The following is a 16,604-nucleotide window of genomic DNA, read 5'->3' as shown; positions in this document are numbered from 1 at the left end:
CCGCGGCCTCGGGCCATGGCGGAGCCGCCGCCCGGAGCCGCTGCTCCGCGGGGCCGCGGCCGGGCCTGGGAGCGCGGCGGCTCCGCGCAGGACCGTGAGGACGGCACGGAGCCCTCCGGCCCCGCTAACAACGGTTCGGGCACGGAGCCCTCCGGCCCCGCTAACAACGGTTCGGACACGGATCCCCCTGGCCCCGCTTTGAACGGTCCGGGCACGGATGCCCCCGGCCCCATTCACGACGGTTCGGACACGGAACCCCTCGGTCCCGCTGAGGACGGGCCGGGCACGGAGCCCCCCGGCCATGCTCACAACGGTTCGGGCACGGAGGCTCTCGGCCCGCAGGAAGACACGGAGCCCCCCAGCCCCGCTGAGGACGGGCCGGGCGCGGAGCTCCCCGGCCCGCAGGAGGACGCGGCCGCCCCGCTGGGGCCGGAGCTGTCGCTGGTGCCGCCGGAGCTCCGCGCGCGGCTGCTGGACCGGCGGGACTACCGGGGCCGTGCCCAGGCCGTGGAGCAGCTGCGGCGGGCGGTGGAGGGCTGTAGCCCCGCCGCGCTGGGCGCCGCGCCCGCCGCCGCCCTTCTGGGGCTGATCGCGCTGCTGGACGCGCTGCTGCACGACCCCAACTTCGCGGTGGCTCGGGGCGCGCTGGAGGTGACCCGGCTGCTGGCGCTGCGCCTCGGCCGCCGCGTCCCCGCCGTGCTGGCCCCGCTGGTGTGCGCGGCCGCCCGGGCGCTCGGGGACGCGCAGCCGGCCATGCGGCGGGACAGCGCCCGGCTGCTGCTGCGGCTGATGGCGGCGGCCGGGCCGCGGCCCGTGCTGCGCCTGCTGCTGCAGGAGCGGCTGCTGCGGCACCGCAGCGCCCGGCTCCGCGAGGAGCTGCTCAACACGTGCATCGCCGCGCTGCTCGCCTACCCTGCCGCCGAGCTGGACCTACCCCAGCTGGCGGCCGCCCTGGCACCGGCGCTGCTGGACGCCAAGCGCAGGGTCCGGCACGCTGCCATGGAGGCGTTCGCCGCGCTGGCCTCGGCCCTGGGCCCCGGCAACGCCGGCGCGCTGCTCCGCGCCCTAGACGCGGTGGAGCTGCGGGCCGGCGGCGCGGGGGTGGCGCACGCCGTGCGGGCCCGGCTGGCCAGGAACGTGCTGCCCCGACTGGGCGAGCAGGGACTCGTGGAGTACGGCGTGCCCCTGCCCTGCTCCGGTCGCTGCCGCGGGCCCTGCCCGCCGCCCGGCGCCGACACCGAGTGGCTGCTGATGGGCGGCAGGAGCCGGAGCGCGCACGGGCACTGCGGGCAGCCCGCCTGCCGCGGTGCGCTGCACGGCACCAACTGTGCCCCGCGGGGACTGAGCCCCAGGAGAGTCCTGAGCGCCGGCAGAGGCAAAAACAAGCTGCCCTGGGAGAACGAGCCGGCTGCGGACAGGGAAGGTGGCTCGGGGGTGAGGATGCCCGTCGCGAAGGGTATGGAGCAGGTAGGGAACTCCTCGGGTGCCTTTGTGCTTAAGGCGTTTCCAAAGGGAGGATGAAGAGTTGTCAAGGGCTTGTTAAGTGAGAGCTGTTTGGGATGTATGGCTGCTGTTTCATGTGTCTGTTCACTCAGATCGCTCTGGGAAGGTAAATTTGAGAATTCCTTATGTTCGAGTCAACCGAGCAATTTACCAGACTACTTACAAAGAAATAGATTAATCTTTTTTTGAGACCTGAGACACTCCTTAGGTCTGACAGTGGTGACATGACTCTGACATGTCAGCAATGACAGGTGAACCGCTGGGAATGAGCACAAAACTGGGGAAAACAGCCTTTATTTGTATGTTTGTGTTTGAAGGTGTGGGATTGACTGCAGAGTTTCTGTTTGGAGGAAAACTGAGCAGCCTTCAGCTCAGGCTCTGAAGGCAGAGCTGCGGGATGGGGCTGAGCCAGGGCTCTTTGGGATAAACCTGGTGGCTGCCAAGTGCCTGTGTGGCTCTTGCTCCTTGGGCTGGTCCAACCAGGAAGAATGTAGGTCAGGCTGGAATAAAGATTCTGGCTGAGTTTGGCTGTAATCACCTACTGACCACGTCGGCAGCTGGAAAGGGGAGGAACCTCTGGAAAACTGTCCCGGTTCTTTTTCCTTTGCCAGTGGTTCTGTGGCGTGTTTTGGATCCCACACATGGGGCTGTATCTGTGTGAGGTGGTTTTTCTGTTGGGTTTTGGGGTTTTTTTTTTTAAGTGGATACATTTGATTTATCAGAGTTGATCTACTGTGAAGGAGCTGAAGCAAACAGAGCTCCTCAGGAAATGAGAGGCTGTGCAGAGCAGATTCCTCAGTGCCACATTTACGTACTCAGATTTTAATTCTCAGTTGCTTGGTAACTTGTTGCTGGGCTGGATGAGGTCATGGACAGTGAGTGCTCCTCTGCAGCCTGGCTGTGGGGCAGGCTCTTAACCAAATAAACTCAGGTCGTGTTTCTGTACTGTCAAACCTTGAAGTTCATGCCTAGACTTGAATTCTCATCTCTTTCCTTGGTGCCTGTGTTACCTCTCCTGAGGCTCCTAAAGACATCTGTATCTTCCTGAGCTGCTGAATCAGTTCCCTTGGGATATCTGCAAACAGGGTTGGGACAACAAGATGTGCAGGAAACACCTCTGGAGCAAGAAGAGTTTCCTTTTTGGAACAGTTTTCCAGTATTAACTAATACAGCTTGTAAAAGAACCTACAAAAAGCAGTGCCAGTGTTCTCCTGGCAGGTTGGGTTGTGCTGCTGCTGTTTTTCTGCAACTGTGAACAAAAAGCAAGTTAATACAGGCACCAACACCTGGCTGGGGTTTGGAAAGGAGGAGCATTCCCTGCCTGGGACAGCCCCTCTGCAAGGAGGTCAGGGAGGGGCTCTGGGAATGGTCCTTTCCTGAGAGGAATGAGCCCTTTGTACATGTGGTTGTGTTTATCTCTAACGTGGGGGGAGTTTCCAGCCCTGCAGAGAGGGAGAGAAAGCAAGGAGCTGGTGGGCTCTGTGTGGTTGGTGTGCAAAGTGCATTTAGAGGTGGGGTAAATCACCAGTTCCTGGAATGGTTTGGGTTAAAGGGACCTCAAAGCCACCCAGTGCCACCCCTGCCATGGCAGGGACACCTCCCATTGTCTCTGGTGGCTTCAAACTCCAGTGTCCAACCTGGCCTTGGGCACTGCCAGGGATCCAGGGGCAGCCACAGCTGCTCTGGGAATTCTGAGCCAGGGCCTGCCCACCCTCCCAGCCAGGAATTCCCAATTCCCAATCTCCCATCCTCTGGTAGTGGGAACCTGATTGGGCACAGGATGAATTGGGGTCCTGCTGGCCAGAGCCCAGTTACTGTAGAAGAAACTTAAAGCACTGGGGTGGTTTAATGGTGGAGGATTTGCCTGACTGCTGTGGTTGATACCTTTGCTGCTCCTTCTTCACATCCTGATCTTTTGTCTCATCAGATCTGACTGAAGCTCTCTGGGGCAGGGGACACTGTCCAGTGATGCTGGTAACCAGAGGGAATGGCTGGGGCTGGGCCAGGGGAAGTTTAGGTTGGATATCAGGGAAAGATTCTCCCCCAGAGGGTGCTGGCACTGCCCAGGCTCCCCAGGGAATGGGCACAGCCCCAAGGCTGCCAGAGCTCCAGGAGGGTTTGGACAGCACTGCCAGGGATGCCCAGGGTGGGATTGTTGGGGGTCTGGGCTGGGATGGGGCTGGGATGATCCCTGTGGGTCCCTCCAGCTCAGGACATTCCATGGATCTGTCTTGGATGCAGGAAGGTGAATTGTGTTTTCAGTCTGGGAATGTAAAGCTGGCTGGTGTTCCCTGGGCTGAGGACATTCCAGGAGCTGTGTGTCCCTGTCCCTGGGCCCTCCTGCAATCAGGACCTGTGTGGGGAGTTAGCCCTGCATCTGCCCTTAGCTCCCTCAGTAAGGAAAATGCATTTATCCTGCATAAATCTCAGGCAGTCGACTGGTTTCTGGACATGTCAAATATTAATTATTAGTTCAGACATTCCTTAGAAATGAATTTGCTTAAAAATTAACTTTTGTAGTCATTCTGTGGCTGAAAGGATGCATGGAAGTAGCTTAATGTTTAAAGCTGTTTCCCTGCCAGTATTTTTAGGGTCATGTTACAGGGTGATTGTCCAAGGCTGTGTCTAGACTTTCCTGATCAGATAAGGAGTGAGTAAAACATGTGTAAGTTAATGTGTACTAAAAATAAAAGGTAGATAAGGCACGTGGACCTCGGGTTTGTCTGGCAGCCTCTCTGCAGAGCTGTGGGCTCTCCATCCCTGAGGTGTTCAGGTGTTCCAGGGCAGGTTGGAATATGGAATATTGCAGGCTGAAAGTTACCCCTGGCACACACAGACCCTGCAGGCCCTTCCCTGCTGCTGGAGGTACCTTTGGGTGCCCAGAGGTTCCTTTTGGGGGAAACAAGAGCATTTGAACATTTCACTGGACATTTAAGGCCTTTCACAAAGTTCATGTAAACTGTGGGATCTCCCCTCACTCCATGTGGAAATTTTCTCATTTCCATGTTGATCTGATAACTGGAGAAACTGATAGCTGGGCTTTGTGGAGTGTTCAAATGACCTGGGAAATCCCATTTATGGAACAAAACCTCTTTGTTTTCCAAGGGTCAGAGGGACCCAGAGGGTGAGCAGTGTGTGGGATAAAGGTGTCCCTTCCTTAGGTGTCCCTCTGGGATCCGAGCTCTGCTTTTTCTGGAGCTGGGAGAGGATTTGGGGGAGATGCTGTTCTGGCTTTGTGTGGTGTTGGTCTCTTTCTGAGAGAACATTGTGGTGCTGCTGGTGTTGGGTTAGGAGCTCCTTTGGTGTCTCCCAGTGGCACAGCTCCACAGGGAAGAGAGGCAGGGAGGGAATGTTTGCTGTGATTCCAGCTTGGACACTGGGGATTGGAGCAGCCTGGGGCGGTGGAAGCTGTGGGGTGGGATGGGATCCATGGGGTGGGATGGGATCCATGGGGTGGGATGGGATCCATGGGATGGGGTGGTATCCATGGGGTGGGATGGGATCCATGGGATGGGGTGGTATCCAGGGGGTAGGATGGGATCCATGGGATGGGATCCATGGGGTGGGATGGGATCCATGGGATGGGATGGGATGGGATGGGATGGGATCCATGGGATGGGATCCATGGGGTGGTATCCATGGGATGGGATGGGATCCATGGGATGGGATGGGATCCATGGGGTGGTATCCATGGGATGGGATCCATGGGGTGGTATCCATGGGATGGGATCCATGGGGTGGTATCCATGGGATGGGATGGGATCCATGGGATGGGATCCATGGGGTGGGATGGGATCCATGGGATGGGATCCATGGGATGGGATCCATGAAATGGGATCCATGGGATGGGGTGGTATCCAGGGGGTAGGATGGGATCCATGGGATGGGATCCATGGGATGGGGTGGTATCCAGGGGGTGGGATGGGATCCATGGGATGGGATGGGATCCATGGGGTGGGATTTAAGGTCCCTTTCCACCCAAACCATTCCAGGATTCCATCATGGGTCACTCTCAAGGGCTTTGCTTTGATAACCAAGTTACCAATCCCTGTGATGGATGGATTCAGATGTTTTCCAGCATTTGTGGAATTTAAAGGAATCTGAGTTCTTTTGAGGAATCCCTTTTCTAGGATCTGTTATCTGCTCCAGGGAAACATCTGGCAGCTGTGGGTTTGCTGTATTTCCTACCTCCAGGCCTGTGCTCAGTGAATTTGCAATGCTGGAATTACACTTTGGGTGCAAGGAAGCAGAGCTTGCACTCCTGGAGCTGGGATGGGAAGAGCTGAGCCAAGCTGCACAGTCATGGCAGTGTTGGAATTTACTCCTTCTGCATATGTTGCTTTATCTGTATGGGAAAATGGGATGGGAGTTTATTCTGTACCAGCTCCTAAGCAGAAAATTCCCTCTCTCCCAGCTGAAACCAGGCTGTGGTGGTTTGTACAAGGAATATTTCTTTATGGACTGAAGGATCTGTGGATGGAATGATGTTTGGTGATTGCAGGAGTGGGAATGCCAAGGTCTCACATCTTTTATCTCAACTTGTAATAACCTGGAATAACCACTTCAGCATTTTCCTGCTCTTCTTTTCTTCCTGCATCCCTCAGAAGGAAGAGCAGCCTGGGAATGATCTAAATCACTGACTTTGCTATTTAAATCAGACATTTATTTAATGCATGACCTTTTCTTTGTTAAATATTGGTATTATTGGGATTTTCTCCCTGCCTTTAGGCAGTTGTCAGTAAAAGCTGCTGGTGTTGCCAGGCACAGTTTTAGACTGGAGTGTGTGGTTATTCCATTCTGGGATTTTGGGGTTCTGCTGTCTAGTCAAACACTTCCCCATCTAAAGCACACAATTCAAGAGGTCAACGTTTAATTTTTAAAACAGTTCAATTCTCAACCAGTTTATTTTTGTTTTATTCCCCTTTCAGTGTGAGTAGTTTTAACCAGTATTTTGGTATAACCAGCTAAAATGCTTTGTAATGCTTAAAATATTTGAATATGGGGCAGGTGGGAGAGTAAAGCTTGTGTGGCAATGTTTGGAAGTGTGCTTTTTGCCCAGAGCAGGGCTGTGCCTTCATTTCCCATGGAGTTTATTTTGCTTTTCCCTGCAGTTGGCTGCAGCCAGTGATTTCCTGCACTCCCCGAAGCTGCAGCCCTCACAGGGCATCCCAGGCAGTGCTGAGCTGCTTTTCAGCAGGAGCAGAACTTCCAGGACTTTCCTCCAGCCCAGTGTGGAGCTGACCTCTGAGCAGCCTGCCCTTGCTGCTGGTGAGTGGGGGCACAGGGACGTGCTGTGCCTGCCAAGGCAAGACAGATTTTAGTGTGGGAAATGAATTTGGAGAGAAGAAGCCCACCACAGTATGGGGCAGAGATGTGTTGTCCCAGAGGGGAGTGAAGGTAGAAGTGGCTTTTTGATGGAAACCACAACTGCCACTCTGAAGTTAGCTTAGAAAACCAGTCAGCCAGTTTGGATTGATCAGTGGCCTCTTGAACAGAAAAAACTGAATGCTCTCAAAAAATTAGTAATTGAACAACTGCAAAAAGGCCACATCAAACCTGCAAAGAGTCCCTAGAGTTCCCCAGGTTTTGTCATTCACAAGAAGACCTCTGATTCCTAGAGATTGCTCCATGACCTAGAGAAGATCAGTGGAACCATGGAGGACATGGGGTACTTGCTTCTCTCTGAGTGATTCCAAGAGCCTGGCCTCTTGTTGTCTTGCACGTTTCAGCAGCCAGAAGGATCTGGAAAGCCTGGGCAAGACCAGACCTGAGGGATTGTGGCCCTGGGCTCTGTCCTTGTCCCTTTGGGGAGTCCTGGCCTTGCCAAGTTTGCTCCCTTGGGTTTTAAGGTGTTTGCTGCCCTTCACTGTTACACACTCAAAGAGGGGATTGTTCCAGGGGGTTCTTTTGCCCCCCTGCAGTTCCCAGCTGGAGCAGTGCCCTGGAAGAGCAGCCAGTCCTTTCCCTTTTTCCCTCTGAGCTGCTTTTTGAGGTTGCTTAGAGACTCTGGAATGAAGTACTTGGAGTGAGCATTGATTTGTTTCTTTGTGTTCTCTTTTGGAAGGTGCCCTGGGCTCTCAGCAGCCCCAGATTTCAGGGAAGTGTGGGACACTGGGATGCTCTCGTGGGAAGAGTGGCAGTGTGGGCTCTGAGTTGCAGTTTTTGGGACTGAATAACTGTCAGCAGGACAAAGGTAGGTGGCCTCTGCCAGGGCCTAAGGCAGGGCCTGTCACTTTGGAGTTGTGTCTTTGTTCCTTTGCTTCCCCCAGAAATGGGAGCTGGTACTGAAAGTTGTTCAGGCCCGTTCAGGTGGCTCCTCCTTCCCGTGGGAGTTATCAGTGGCTGTTAACTCACAGCCCCACCTTTGGTCTCTGACCGTGGCAGGGTGTTAGAGAAAAGGAGCTGCTGGGGGAGGATCACAGCAGTGCTTGATCTGCTTGCATCTCTCTGGTTATAAATCCAGTTCTACAAAACATGCCTGAGAAATCCTTTTAAGGCTTGAATTCACCTGTTGAGGGGAATGCACTTTGCAGAATGAAGTTGATGGATTTGTCTGCTTGCTTGGGTCAAACCTTCAGGCTCTGGCTGCATTATTTCATGGGAAATTATTCTTATGATAGATTATTTCATTGGAAATAATTTTTATGGTGCATTATTTCACTGGAAATCATTCTTATGGTGTATTATTTCATGATAAATTCTTCTTACAAGACCCAGTTACCACAAGCACTGTTCTCTTTTCCTTTGCTCAGTTTGTTCCAGCCTCAGTTTTTCCAGCAAGACCCAGAGAAGTTTTTGCACTCAGGCAGAGCCCACCATGTCCTTCCAAGGTCCCAGTGCCAACCAGGGCACCTTCATCCTGCCCTCCTTCCCCCTGTCATCCCCCAGGAACAGCCCCAAGCACCTCTCTGCTCCTGCTGGCCCTGCAGGGCAGTCCCAGGAGGATCCCAGGAGCCTCTCCAGCTCCTGGCCTCTCAAGAGCTTCCAGGGGCTGCCTAAGCCTGGTTGCCAGAAGCAGCTGCTCAGCCAAAAGCCAGGAGACAGCACAGGTGGGAATGGTCTCAGTGTGATAAAAAGGGGGTTGGGGGTTGTGTTTTGAGGGATTTTTCAGTGGTTGGAAAATCTGCAGGGACAGGTGAGAGGGAACTGGGCAATGCCTCAGGGGCAGTTAGGAATGGGAGGGATTTATTGATTTATTCACTTCTTTATTTATGGCTTCACTGCTCACATCCCTGCAGGCTTCTCTTCTAAAGTAGAGCCTTTGGATTTGTCATAAAGAAAAATATCTACAGCTCTGCTTTCCTTAATGTCTCAGGGCAAGGGCTGTCTTCCACTCCAATACACCCAAAATGGAGCACTTTTAGGGAAAGGCAGTGCAGAAATACCTGGTACTGTTCAAAGCCTTAATCCATGGGCAACAAAAGGAGTGTCAGTGCATTTTACCTTTTTACCTCTTCATTTGAGTCATGCAATCCCAGAATGGTTTGGTTTGGAAGAGACTTTAAAACTCATCCAGTTCCAACCCCCTGGGTAAAAATACCTTTACTCTCTGTTCAGGTTAAACTGCTTCCTCCTCACTCAGGAGGTTTCTGAAACAAAATACCAGTTTCCACACAAAATTTTGCACTGATTAAAGAAATCTGTTTGAAATTTCATCTTCACTAAGACCCATATTTTTGTGCATATATAGAAAATTTCCAACTGAATGCTTTGGGAATTTCCTGGCCCTGGAATAGGAGATCTGCCATCTGCCTTGTAGATTTATTTATCACTTGCTTTATCATTGTATTTATTATTTGTTTTTGTTTTTATCACTTACCATATGTTTTCCATATGCATTTTGATTTTCTGTGGTCCTTTAGAGTACCTTTGTTGTTACTGCACCTTCCATGGAAGTTTGGGGATGAGTGTTTTTCTCTTAATGAAGAAAGTTAATTACTTTTAAAGGGACTAAGGGCATGTGCATGGACTTTGGTGATCCTTGTGTGTCCCCTTCCAGCTGAGGATATTTTGATTCTGTGCTGGTGTGCACATGCATGAAACATTGATTTATATTTTCCTAAAGGAAAGAGACAATAAAAATGGAATAAACTGATTCCTGAGCCTACACAAGTGTGTTTTTAACACTCATTCCGTGGCAGGAGGAGTTTTATAGGCACAGAAAGGAGAGGTGAGGTTTGTCCTGGCGCTGTCCCTGACAGTCCCTGTGTGTTCCAGGGGACAGCCCGCTGGAGAAGCCCCCCCTGCAGCTGAGGAGCACACTGGGCAGAGCCCAGGGCCTGCGGGGTACCCGGCCTGTGCCCCCCATCCCACGGCTGCCCAGCCCCCGGGAGCCCCCTGGCAGCAGGGAGGGCACAGAGCTGGCAGCAGGGCTGGCAGAGCTGCACCTGGAGCCCGAGGAGGTGGACCAAGAGGAGGTGGGTGGAATGGATAAATGCATTTTTAGCAGTGTTCCCCATGCCTGGAAGCGTTCAGGGCTTTGGAGCAGCCTGGGGTGGTGGAAGGTGTCCCCACCTGCCGTGGGACAAGGTGAACTTCAAGGTTCCTTCCATCCCAAACCAGTCTGGCATTCTGTCACTTCCTGGCTTTGCCTTTCTGTCTGGACCTTCCTTTTCTGTCTGTACCTTCCATCCTCTGGTTCCCACTGAAAGGAACCTGAGGTGTTAAACAGAGGAGGAATTTCTGACATGAAAAATATTCATCAAAAAGAGGGGAGAATGCTGCAGCATGAAACTCTAATAATTACAGATTTTCCTCTCATTTGAGTAGGATCTCTGCTTGCTGGGCACTGATTGCATGATTTAGAGGAGATTTAGACTGGATATTGGGAAGGAATTCCTGGCTGGGAGGGTCTGGGATGAGTTCCCAGAGCAGCTGTGGCTCCCCTGCATCCCTGGCAGTGCCCAAGGCCAGGCTGGACACTGGGGCTGGAGCAGCCTGGGACAGTGGGAGGTGTCCCTGCCATGGCAGGGCTGGAATGGGATGATCCTTAAGGTCTTTTCCAAGCTGTTTCATGGTTCTGTTTTCTTTTGAAAAGCCCAAGCTCCCACTGTGTGCTGGCAGCCATCAAACCCCTCCTTTTAGCCACTGACAGGCACAGAGCAGTTGCTGTGTTCTAGCAGGAATCTGGCCCCATGCTCTGGAGAGGGAAGCTGGGGTACAGCACTGCTGTGGGGCCGTGTTTGCTCACAGGATAACTGTTCCTGTGAAATAAAACAGGCAGCACTGACACAACCAGGGCACACAGCCTGGAGCTGTGCCAAGGGAAATTCAGGTTGGATATCAGGAAAAGTCTTTTACAGAAAGGGGATAAAGTTCTGGAATGGCTGCCCAGGGAGGTGGTGGAGTCCCCATCCCTGGGTGTGTTTAACAGAGCCTGGATGTGGCACTGGGTGCCAGGGGTGAGTTCAGGTGTTAGGATTGGGTTGGACTCCATGACCTTGTAGGTCTCTTCCAACCCAGTGATTCCGTGTGAAACCAGGAGAGATTTCCGTGTGAAACCCCTGTCCTTTTTCCCCGCTGTCCAGATGCAGAATTCCCTGCGGTCCCTGCGGAGCAGCGCAGCCAAGAAGAGAGCAAAGCTGAGCAGCAGCATGGCCGAGCTGGAGAGCCCCGACTCGGCGGTGAAACTGGAATTTCCCGGGGACTGCCCCTCGCTGGGCTCCTCCCCCGGCACCACCTCCACCGGCGAGAGTGGCATTTCCAGCCTGGAGTCCCTGGGCTCCCCCGTGGCCACGCTGCCCCCCAGGAGGAGAGTGATGTGAGTGTCACTTGGTGTCACCTCAGCCTGGACACCCCCACACAGCCTTAGTTAAATCATGGTATTAATTGCTCTTTGTTTTCTATAGTATTGCCTTGCTTAATAGCCTGATTTTTCTATGTGCATTATGTTCCTCTCTGATTTTTCTATCTGAATTATGTTCCTCTCTGATTTTTCTATCTGAATTATATTCCTCTCTGATTTTTCTATGTGCATTATGTTCCTCTCTGATTTTTCTATCTGAATTATGTTCCTCTCTGATTTTTCTATGTGCATTATGTTCCTCTCTGATTTTTCTATGTGCATTATGTTCCTCTCTGATTTTTCTATGTGCATTATGTTCCTCTCTGGTTTTTCTATGTGCATTATGTTCCTCTCTGATTTTTCTATGTGCATTATGTTCCTCTCTGATTTTTCTATCTGAATTATGTTCCTCTCCTAATGAAATTATTCTGTTTTTTTCTGGCTTGAACATGAAGCTGCAGTAGACCAGGGGAGGGGGCAGTGCCAGGGGCAGTAAATATTTGATAAAGACATTCCCTGGCACTGCAGGGACACGGCCAGGGTGGAACAGGGGAGTGGGAAGGACAAGAGTGAAGAGGAAGGGTAAGGTTGGGTTGTTGCAGCCTGGAAATTGAATTGGGTTTGTTGAGAAGAGGAAAACAATGCACATGTTTCTTATTGTGGATCAAGAGCTGGTTCCATTTATTCTTGAGAGATAACTGTGAGTTTAAAATGCCTTCCCAGAGCTCTTCTAAATAGAAGTTGGGTGGTGATTGCTGCTCTTATTGTAAAGGGCAATAACCCCACTGCTTATGAGCAGTATAAACTATTGTTTAATGGAATAAAACGAGTTTTGAGGAATTTTGCAAATTTTCCAGTCCAAAAATCTCCTCCTCTGCTCTCAGAGTCCACGATGAAGCTCTGCTCTGAAGACATTTCTGTGTGTACTAAAAGCATCTTTTATAGACTCCCAGACTCCCAGAGTGGTTTGGGTTGGAAGGGACCTGAAAAATCCCCTAATTCCAGCCCTGCCAGGAGCAGGGAACCTTCCATGGAACTGACATTGAAGTGCATTCACAGCAGAAAACAAAACAGGGAACACAAAGAGCAAAGGGGTTTGGGCAGAAGGAGCCTGCAGTGATTCACCAGGAGAAGGTTTTCTGTGCAGTCCAGAGCTAATTTATATTTTATATTTATTCACATCCCTTCTCCATGTGCATTACTGCTGAGTCACATTTTTAAAAATAGCCTTTAAAATGCCACATTCAGATGTGTCATCCTTCAGAAGTGAAGTGGAGCCCTGGGTGTGCTGATGTGGGCTGAGCCAGGCTCTGTACAGCATTGCCATGGCCATTATCCAGTGCTTGGGGCTCCACTGCATCCTCAGCCAGAGGAGAGGGGGCACCTGGCATCCCCCTGGACTGGGAGAAGTGACAGTGCCATCCCAGGTGACACTGAAAGCCTTGCCATGCTCAGAAGAATGCCAGGGAGTTCAGCTCAGGGGGTTTGTGAGCACTGGCACAAACTGGCATTGTCTGTCCCCACAATCTGGGCCTGGGCACCAGGACTGGGGGTTTGGGGTTTGCTTTGGGAAGGGTTGGGTTTATCTGCTGATGAACTGCCATGGGTGATGGGATGGAGGAATTGGGGACATTCCTGGAGCATGGGCTCACCTTGGAGCTTAAAAGAGTCTTTAGCTGTGGGTATTGCACTGGCTCTGGGTTCCATCATCTTTCATATCCAGAGAATCATTTGAAATTTAAAATAATTTACAATTGTTGCAGTAGATCAGAGCATTTTCCTGGTGAATGTCTCTGCTGGCCCCTGAGCTGGGAGCAGCTGATCCCTGTTGTGGCAGGAGGATTTGGTCACTCTCCTTGGCCAGGCTGGAACCAGCATCATCAATCCCCAGGCCACACAATTCCTTACTCCATGGGTGTGTCCTAAATTTAGTCCTGGTGTAAGGTTTCCTCATAAGGGTTTTCTTTAGGGTGTTCTTCATAATGGACCTGCTCATCAAATAATTCCCACTGGATTCTGTTCCTGCTCAGTGTGAGCATTTGTGGGAGTACTGGAAATAGTTTTGCCATGGAGAAACTGAAATCTGTTGTTGTTTCTGGCTGGGTTTTACCCATTGTGGAGAATTGCACCTATGAAATGTGTTTATCTGCACAGGTCAGACACTTTCCCAGCACTTGGCAGCAAACCCCATCCTGCAGAAGCACCTCCAGCAAGGCCCAGAGGCACCGAGGGGGCAGAGCCCCCCCCCAGCACAGGTATGTTCCTGTCAGTGCTCACCTGGGGGAGCAGAGTGCCCCTGGGCTGGGCACTGAGCCCACATCCCTCAGCCCCCAGCAAAGGGAACCTGCAGCTGCTCTGGGGCCACACTGGGCTTCCAGGGTGCTCAGGTGAGGAGTTCCAGCTCATTTCCTGCGGGATGGAGGTGAAGTGCTGCTGGTGTGTTCCACCCTCCCAGGGCACTGCAGCTCCCTGAGCTCTGGGGGTTATTAGCAGCCAGGAGCACACAGTCCCAGAATGATCCTATGCAGGGGCTTTTATTGGAGAGCTCTGGTGTCAGGGGTACAGACCCAAAGCTGACTCTGACATGGGCTCAGGGTGAACACGTTTTTACACCCTTATCATTATATAACTGCATATTAATTATCAAACTTACATTGTTCTATTGTGTACATTGATTTCATCCAAGCATGGATTTTGTCATTTCCATCAAAGCCCCCAAACATCATTTCTCATTATTCTTGTTACAATTAAACAGTAATTATATCCAGTTACCAAACAGTCATCACATTTACCAATCAGGTCATTTATCATAGTCATTAAATGATTATACAGGTGCACTTTCACATGGTCCAGTAAAGCCTCACATTTTCCCAGACCTACCAGGCCCAACCTTTCTTGACAATTCCCCTGAATATTCCTTGATTTTAGAAACATTTTATTCCTATACTATCAGGATTATTTGTGTTTAATCAGTTCTGGTTCTGCTGCATGGAGGAAAGGAGCAGAGGGAGCTGTGTCCATGGGCTGTCCCTCCATGCCTTGTCCCCAGTCCCTCTCCAGCTCTCCTGGAGCCCCTTCAGGCCCTGCCAGGGCTCTGAGCTCTCCCTGGAGCTGCTCCTCTCCAGGGGAACATTCCCAGCCTGGCTCCAGGCTCGTGTCAGGGGGATGTGACCATCCCTCATCTGGGTGTTCAACAGATCCTGCCGGCTTTGGTACCTGACAGTGCCCTGGTTCAGGAAAGGGATCAGTTCAGATGTGGGGTGACATTTTAGGAGGATGAAACACATCCCAAAGCACAACCACCATGATGGGCAGTGAGTGCTCCTTGTGCTTTCAGGCCCTGCAGAGTCAGTGCCTGGGTTTGCACCAAAGGATGATCTGGGTTTCACATCTGGAGACGTTGCTGTTGTTGGCAAAGGTGCTACAGACCCCAAATCATCCCCTGTGTCTCTTTGAGTTGTGAAATAAAGGAAAATGTGACTTTGTAGAGTGGGAGAAGAACAAAAAGCTCTGTGCAATGTTTTAGATTGCTCACAATCCCCAGTTCCATGGGAGCACAGAGAATGATGTTTGAAAGTGTTGCAGTTCCTGGATAGACCATTCCAGTCTGGAATGAGATGGTTTGGTGTCCCTTCCATCCCACAGCAGTCTGTGACCCTGTGTTCTGCCCTCCAGGTGTTTGTGGGAGCCCTCCTGCCCCAGCTGCCAGCCAGTCCATGCCCTGTGTGGCCAATGGGGATGCCCAGGGTGCCAGGGAGGGAGCAGAGGCAGCCCCAGGGAGAAGCTTCCAGCAGAGCAGCCCTTCCCATTCCTGTTCCCATGCAGGGAAGGAAGGAGAGGTAAGAACTGCCCAGCCTGGGGGTGTGGGGTGAAGCCAGCCCTGCTCTCTCACAGTCTGTGCTGGGGCAGCAGGAGTTTGACTGGAGCAGCAAAGCCTTCAGGCTGCTGCTCCTGGTTTTGTTTTGGTGCCACCTGGATGTGCCAGGAGCTTCCCACCATGCTCAGGTCCCTGGAGAGAGGCTGCAGGAAGGAGTGGAGCTGGGAAATGCCCTCCCTGACTCCCACAGCACAAGCAGATGGGGAAGGAGGGATTGGCTGGGTGGGACCAGGTCTGGTTTTCCCCAGGGATGAACGAGTCCAGCTCCAATCAGTTTTTCTTAAAAGCCATCCTGAATATTTGGCATAATCTGGTCTCTGAGGAGTTGTGCTGTTTGTTAAAAACTATTCACAAATGTAAATGGAGCAAGATTTATCTGAGTGAAGTGTGATACAAAGTCAAAAGGCATTGAAATGGAACTCTTCCTGCAAGCCTTGAGAATAACATTTGAAGAATACTGAAACTTGAAGTTAATGATTTACAGTGTCTTAATTTTCTGATTGCCCCTGACCATGTGAACCCTTGGCAGGATCAGATTCAAATCAGTAAATTGATTAAATTGATGAAACTAAATTTAAATTTACCTGGATTAAATTTATTTGCTGAATTTTCCTGAGGCACAAAAGGTCTCATGAACACAGGAGAGAGAAGGGTGAGATCAGAGAAGATCCTGATTTAGCATTTTTCCATGCTGACCTTGGCCAGCATCAGGAACTGGGAATTCAGTTCTGGGGTAACTTATGCTGGATTTTTTTTTTTTTTTTTGCAGATAAAAATGACCTTGTCAAAATCTGCTCAGGAGAAGCTGAGGAGGAGGAGGAAAGAAGACAAAGAACACAGCCATAAAGAGCAGCAGGAAGGCAAAGACTTGGAAGGGAAGGAAGAATTCCCCTGGGAAAGGATTAGACTGAGTATGAGTGAACCAGAGAAACTCACAGCAGAAAGTGAGGATGAGGGTTTGTCTTAAATGAATATTCCCTGTTCAGTGCTGCTGAAATGAAAATTGGGGCTGGTAATTCTGGGTTTTAACTTGGTTCTGGTTGGTTTTATCGTAGTTTGGCCATTTCTTTCTTTCCTAGGGTTTAGTCTCTGTGGGGATTTACTGACATCACCAAGAAATGGATCTTTGTCCCTAGAAAATGTGGCCTTGAACCCTTCCCTGAAAAGAACATCCAGTTTGAAGAGGTCAAAGTGTTCATCCTTGCTAGACTCTGGTAAGCTGGGACAGTAAACTCTTTAAATATTTGGGTAGGTGGAGTTGGGACAGTTTCAAAATACAATTTATTTGTGCAGGGGACAGTCCTGAGGTGCTCTGGAAGATCAGAACTGTGGGGCTGGTGGGGATTTAATTAGAATCTGTTAAGGAGTTTCATAAAACATCAGAGGCTTTTAGCTGGATCAGGGTCTGAATTGATGCAATGCGTTAACAGCAAACTGACT

General features: G+C 51.3%; 1 protein-coding gene across 5 annotated transcripts in view; it reads left to right on the top strand.

Annotated features, from left to right (window-relative positions):
- Nucleotides 1–5: 5 nt before the first annotated feature.
- Nucleotides 6–16,604, top strand: part of TOGARAM1 (TOG array regulator of axonemal microtubules 1) — a 33,166-nt gene continuing 16,567 nt past the window's right edge. For 4 of the 5 annotated variants that reach the window (XR_007777754.1, XM_050975518.1, XM_050975520.1 and 1 more), the window contains exons 1-10: nucleotides 6–1,467; nucleotides 6,615–6,771; nucleotides 7,568–7,696; nucleotides 8,256–8,552; nucleotides 9,721–9,920; nucleotides 11,031–11,263; nucleotides 13,442–13,542; nucleotides 14,963–15,126; nucleotides 15,934–16,120; nucleotides 16,244–16,378. Coding sequence is in view for 4 of the 5 variants with exons in the window: in XM_050975518.1 (XP_050831475.1) it covers nucleotides 16–1,467; nucleotides 6,615–6,771; nucleotides 7,568–7,696; nucleotides 8,256–8,552; nucleotides 9,721–9,920; nucleotides 11,031–11,263; nucleotides 13,442–13,542; nucleotides 14,963–15,126; nucleotides 15,934–16,120; nucleotides 16,244–16,378 (3,055 nt within the window). In the remaining variant the exon portion in view is untranslated. The remainder of the gene's footprint in view (nucleotides 1,468–6,614; nucleotides 6,772–7,567; nucleotides 7,697–8,255; nucleotides 8,553–9,720; nucleotides 9,921–11,030; nucleotides 11,264–13,441; nucleotides 13,543–14,962; nucleotides 15,127–15,933; nucleotides 16,121–16,243; nucleotides 16,379–16,604) is intronic. The other variant, XM_050975519.1, reaches the window with a different exon arrangement.

This window comes from Serinus canaria, chromosome 5 (genome assembly GCF_022539315.1).
Source record: "Serinus canaria isolate serCan28SL12 chromosome 5, serCan2020, whole genome shotgun sequence".
NCBI lineage: Eukaryota > Metazoa > Chordata > Aves > Passeriformes > Fringillidae > Serinus > Serinus canaria.
This window is presented reverse-complemented; position numbering and strand designations above follow the sequence as displayed.